This window comes from Pecten maximus, chromosome 2 (genome assembly GCF_902652985.1).
Source record: "Pecten maximus chromosome 2, xPecMax1.1, whole genome shotgun sequence".
Taxonomy (NCBI): domain Eukaryota; kingdom Metazoa; phylum Mollusca; class Bivalvia; order Pectinida; family Pectinidae; genus Pecten; species Pecten maximus.
The window spans coordinates 28887608-28893546 of record NC_047016.1 but is presented as its reverse complement, the minus strand read 5'-3'; the positions used below and the strand labels follow the sequence as shown (position 1 = coordinate 28893546).

Below are 5939 nucleotides of genomic sequence, written 5' to 3'. Positions count from 1 at the left end.
AGGATGACGTCACCATAGGATGCAGTCATCACAGATATCAAAGAATTATGTCGTCAGAGGATGACATCATTGACAGATACCGACAACAATTGATACTAATATCACAAGATGACATCACAAGATACCGCCATCAGAGACATCTATGGACACTGATATTCAACGTGATCGTCACCATCACATGTCACCGTCATCACATGCTACGGTCATCACATGCTACGGTCATCACATGCTACGGTCATCACATGCATATGATGACATCTTTTCAGTACACTGTTATGATAGATATCACAAGTTACCGACATCATAAGCCATATCTACATGTATCAGAGAAAATGATTTTATTACATTTTTACCAGTGAAATATCAAAAATTATTCATTCTATAAAAGTGATATTTTTCACTAGTGAAAAATATCACTTTTATAGAATGAATAACTTTTGCTGATTTGACCAATCAAATTAATGATTAGAAAATACCAAAATAATTGACCAATCAGAAAGCCTGACATATTTGTCAGCACCTGGACAGGGGGATCTACTTTTTTTGTTTACAAATATTGCTGTAGATCTAGTTATATGTAGCATAAGGGGTAGGTTTTTCGTTGATAAAAAATGTAATAAACAGAATTGCGCACGAGTGAAAAACATCAAAATATTAGCCACACGAGTGAAATATAATTGGTATTACTGAAGACACTGTTAGATATACTACCATTGAGAATTACAATACTGGGTTGGTGTATGTACTGCAACAACAGACAGTGCTTACTTTTACATGTGATTTAAGATGTATAATAACGCTATGTATATATAGTAAGTATGCCATATTACGTATGCTGGTATATACTCTATTTTTACTTCTAATAAATGTACTATGTCGGTCTTGTTTCAGGGTTTCATGAGGAAAATATATTTTTGTGCCAAATGTACTTTTAAGAAGTATATATTGTGGATCCACACTGTTTTAGCCCAGTATCAAAAATATGATCAAAAGGCAGATGTTTCTTCATGGCAATTTGCTAAGTTGGAATTACCTTTAAGTATGATCTACATTGCGTTCACGAATCTTAACATACGGTAACTCTTCACCACCTTCTCCAACAGAGCAAGGACTTCGTACATATAAATAATTTATAATTTAGCCCCAGAACTATTTCACTGGTGCCGTAGACTACCCAGTGTTTGCCCACCCCGGCGAGCGTTCTGCCCCACCGCGGGAATATGTTACTGGAATATTTATGGTATTGCCCCACTCTCGGCCTGGCAGGTTTACGGCCGGGGACCGTGATAACGCCTGTTGCTTACTTAGAGGGGAATAAAGTACTTCGAACCTACATCACAGCTAAACCCAGACCACATGTGTTACAATAATGTAGAAAAAGAGGTCCAAATTTTTTCAGCTATAAAGCAAGTACCGCATTATTGACTTTAGGTATAGGTCCACATCAACTCTAGTCACATCACTGTGTAAATGATAAACTGTCTGGATGATTCGATAGATCGAAACGGTGAACCTCTTCCTGCCTGTCGTCAAAGTTGAAGCGTTTTCGTGAAATCGATAATTGACCTCGGTTTTTAATCACTCATTATTTGTAATATCGTTGACCTGGCCTCCACAGAGTCTTCTCTACGTTTCTCTCGTTTGACCCTGGGAGCACTGGCTTGCAGCCTTGGGTTTGACATGCATATTCATATTTTTATCGACCAATCAAAACACTTCTTAATGATTATTCTCTTCTTCGTCTTGAAAATAGAAAAGGTATGCCAAAATGCTTGCGACCATTTGTTATCCGATACCTTGTTATACAAGGCAAAGAGCATTTAAAACGACGTTTCTGACTGGTCAGGTCTTCTGTAGCAATTCTTCACGAAACCAATCAGATTTCTTGATTTGGTTAATGAATAATTCATGAAACCGAGACTGTACCGACGATGTAGTTTCCAGGGAATCATTAGCTTTAGCAAGGTTAATCATCTGTGTGATAGAGTTTAATATTAACTTCAGTTGCAATATTGATGAAGTGGTGGACATTTTGTGTCTATTATAAAAACTCTACATCTATCGTGTCTGATTCAAGGCAATACTTTGGTTTATATTGATCTGGATCAATAAGAGGCTTGAGTATTTCATTCCAGACAAGCATTTACTATAGTAACGCAACAAAACAACAACAAAACAACAACAACATCCATATGCAGATTTGGCATAAAAACATGTATATGTACAGGAATTCAACGCTTTCATATACTTCTGTTGGTCAAAGAGCATGTTAATGAAATGCTGGTATTTTTATTGGCATATATTCTTTTGTTTTTATGATCAATACCTGTCTTCCAAACACAGTAACTACTTCATATCCGCAATGTGTTTAAAGCCTACCAATAAACGAACTGAACTGTACTCTGTCGTATGAAAGTAAAATATTCAAAGCCTCATCAATTTATGTAGTGACATGTAAACACAGCCCAGGGCTATCCTACCTGTTACCACGGAATATACTCTCTACTTACGACTGTTAGCAACAACCTGCTCAATATCAAATCTGCTTTGTGTCGTTAGAACAATTGGAACGTGCAGACATGTCTCACAAATAAAACAAAAAATATGAATATCTTATAGTTATTCTAAACGAACAGCAGTATCACTGCATATGATGCTTATTTTATCGAATATTCTGTACAGTTTGTATTTCCTCAACATGTACGATATCTTCATCATTATTTATTTCTCAAAACTGAGAATATATGTAAAAAACAGAAAATGGACATATTTATATAAAGAATTACAGAACTAAAGACACATTGTGATGAAGCATATCATCTGATCCGATGTCTTTATCTCACTATTGGAAACATATGTTTATATATGTATTACACATCTCAGTACGGATGCATATTTCTGATGATTTTTTCAGAAGATACGCATACCATTTTGTAAATTCTTCAATTATAAAATCACTGTGGAATTCATAATCTGAAACTTTCCATTTGAATATTATTTTTTGAGTTGACGCTGTGTTATATTTCCCTTTCATGTTGGGATTGTGTTTTTTCCCATTTTGACACTGTGGTCTATTTTATTCCTTTGTTCTGGTATGATAATGTTAAGCTGTTTTGTCAACATTGTGGAATATTTTCCCTTTGTTTGGTGTTATTATATATTTTTTATGTTAACGATGTGGTAAATGCTGACTGTTGTGTTAACGCTGTGGTAAATGCTGACTATTGTGTTAACGCTGTGGTAAATGCTGACTGTTGAGTTAACGCTGTGGTAAATGCTGCCCGTTGTGTTAACGCTGTGGTAAATGCTGACTATTGTGTTAACGCTGTGGTAAATGCTGACTATTGTGTTAACGCTGTGGTAAATACTGACTGTTGAGTTAACGCTGTGGTAAATACTGCCCGTTGTGTTAACGCTGTGGTAAATGCTGACTATTGTGTTAACGCTGTGGTAAATGCTGACTGTTGAGTTAACGCTGTGGTAAATGCTGACTGTTGAGTTAACGCTGTGGTAAATGCTGACTGATGTGTTAACGCTGTGGTAAATGCTGCCTGTTGTGTTAACGCTGTGGTAAATGCTGACTGTTGAGTTAACGCTGTGGTAAATACCGCCCGTTGAGTTAACGCTGTGGTAAATGCTGACTGTTGAGTTAACGCTGTGGTAAATACCGCCCGTTGAGTTAACGATGTGGTAAATGCTGACTGTTGAGTTAACGCTGTGGTAAATGCTGACTGTTGTGTTAACGCTGTGGTAAATGCTGACTGTTGAGTTAACGCTGTGGTAAATGCTAACTGTTGTGTTAACGCTGTGGTAATTGCTGACTGTTGTGTTAACGCTGTGGTAAATGCTGACTGTTGTGTTAACGCTGTGGTAAATGCTGACTGTTGTGTTAACGATGTGGTAAATGCTGACTGATGTGTTAACGCTGTGGTAAATGCTGACTGATGTGTTAACGCTGTGGTAAATGCTGACTGTTGTGTTAACGATGTGGTAAATACCGCCTGTTGTGTTAACGCTGTGGTAAATGCTGACTGATGTGTTAACGCTGTGGTAAATGCTGACTGTTGTGTTAACGATGTGGTAAATACCGCCTGTTGTGTTAACGCTGTGGTAAATGCTGACTGATGTGTTAACGCTGTGGTAAATGCTGACTGATGTGTTAACGCTGTGGTAAATGCTGACTGTTGTGTTAACGATGTGGTAAATGATGCCTGTTGTGTTAACGCTGTGGTAGATACCACCCCTTGTGTTAACGCTGTGGTAGATACCGCCCGTTGTGTTAACGCTGTGGTAAATGCTGACTGTTGAATTAACGCTGTGGTAAATGCTGCCTGTTGTGTTAACGATGTGGTAAATACCGCCTGTTGTGTTAACGCTGTGGTAAATGCTGACTGATGTGTTAACGCTGTGGTAAATGCTGACTGATGTGTTAACGCTGTGGTAAATGCTGCCTGTTGTGTTAACGCTGTGGTAAATGCTGCCCGTTGTGTTAACGCTGTGGTAAATGCTGCCTGTTGTGTTAACGCTGTGGTAAATGCTGCCCGTTGTGTTCACGCTGTGGTAAATGCTGACTGTTGAGTTAACGCTGTGGTAAATGCTGCCTGTTGTGTTAACGCTGTGGTAAATGCTGACTGTTGTGTTAACGCTGTGGTAAATGCTGCCCGTTGTGTTAACGCTGTGGTAAATGCTGCCTGATGTGTTAACGATGTGGTAAATACTGACTGATGTGTTAACGCTGTGGTAAATGCTGACTGATGTGTTAACGCTGTGGTAAATGCTGACTGTTGAGTTAACGCTGTGGTAAATGCTGCCCGTTGTGTTAACGATGTGGTAAATGCTGACTGATGTGTTAACGCTGTGGTAAATGCTGCCTGTTGTGTTAACGATGTGGTAAATACTGACTGATGTGTTAACGCTGTGGTAAATACTGACTGATGTGTAAACGCTGTGGTAAATACTGCCCGTTGTGTTAACGCTGTGGTAAATGCTGCCTGTTGTGTTAACGCTGTGGTAGATACCGCCCGTTGTGTTAACGCTGTGGTAAATGCTGACTGTTGTGTTAACGCTGTGTTGAACGTGGCCTTTTTTGTTGAAGCTGTGGTAAATGTTACCTTTTTCGTTAACGCTGTTGTTTATTTTAACTGTTGTGTTGTCGCCGTGTTAAATTCCCCCTGATGGGATGTCGCTGTGGTATGTTTTCCTGTTGTGTTGACGCTTTTATATATGTTCTTGAACAGTACTGATTTTAGCCAAATATTATTTCGATATACTCACTAGGTCACGTGCAATTTGAACTCAAAATGGCGGCCACCGGTGCGAAAGCATAAAATGAGGTTAGACAGTGAAAATACTCATAACATATAGGCTTTTAAAAGTTACGGGCATATGCTGTACTATAATCTAGACATATCCATACCTCATTTGTTCTGGAACAATCCTTAGTTTTCCGTAACATTCAGACCAAGTCAGAGCGATTCTCTGCGAATAGTAAACTGACGAATTCGATTTTGAGTTCGTATCTCCAGACCACGTGATTCCCTACCGTAGTAAAGTCCCTCCCTTTTAACGTTTACATTAATAAAAGACGAAAGCTAAGAGACAAACTGACACAGCCTATGCTGTCGTTTCCCGTGTTCTTCGCACATGCACTGCTGTTGGATGCCATCTTCGGCTAAATAAACTCTTTCACAGTTGACCATAATGTAACATTTTTCTCTGAAACGCTTAAAAACTCCACGTTTTCGAACTGTCCCATTTAGGTTTAACTTGTCGAATCAGATCGTCAAGTCAAGCACTTGGAGTTGAATAACACATATGCTTTCTTCTAGACGATTTAAGCTTAAGGCCGCGTCACAACTACTTTTGACAAACTGTCGCGAATGCTTGTGACAGAAAAGTTTCGGCGTTACTTAAGTACATGTTTATCATCAATATAATTT

General features: G+C 38.6%; 1 protein-coding gene across 1 annotated transcript; it reads right to left on the bottom strand.

Annotated features, from left to right (window-relative positions):
* Nucleotides 1-3431: 3431 nt before the first annotated feature.
* LOC117342376 lies at nt 3432-5665 on the bottom strand. Its single transcript, XM_033904528.1, has 2 exons — nt 5609-5665; nt 3432-4511 (listed from the first exon to the last, which is right to left on the bottom strand). The coding sequence occupies exons 1-2, from the start codon at nt 5663-5665 to the stop codon at nt 3432-3434; spliced, it is 1137 nt and encodes a 378-aa protein (XP_033760419.1).
* Nucleotides 5666-5939: the final 274 nt, after the last annotated feature.

Excerpts from the sequence above, each read along its gene's own strand:
- LOC117342376 (XM_033904528.1), bottom strand. The coding sequence starts at position 5,665 with ATGGCATCCAACAGCAGTGCATGTGCGAAGAACACGGGAAACGACAGC. Across the intron at positions 4,512-5,608 it reads GAAACGACAGCATAGGCTGT|GCAGCATTTACCACAGCGTT; the intron begins GTCAGTTTGTCT and ends TTAACACAACAG.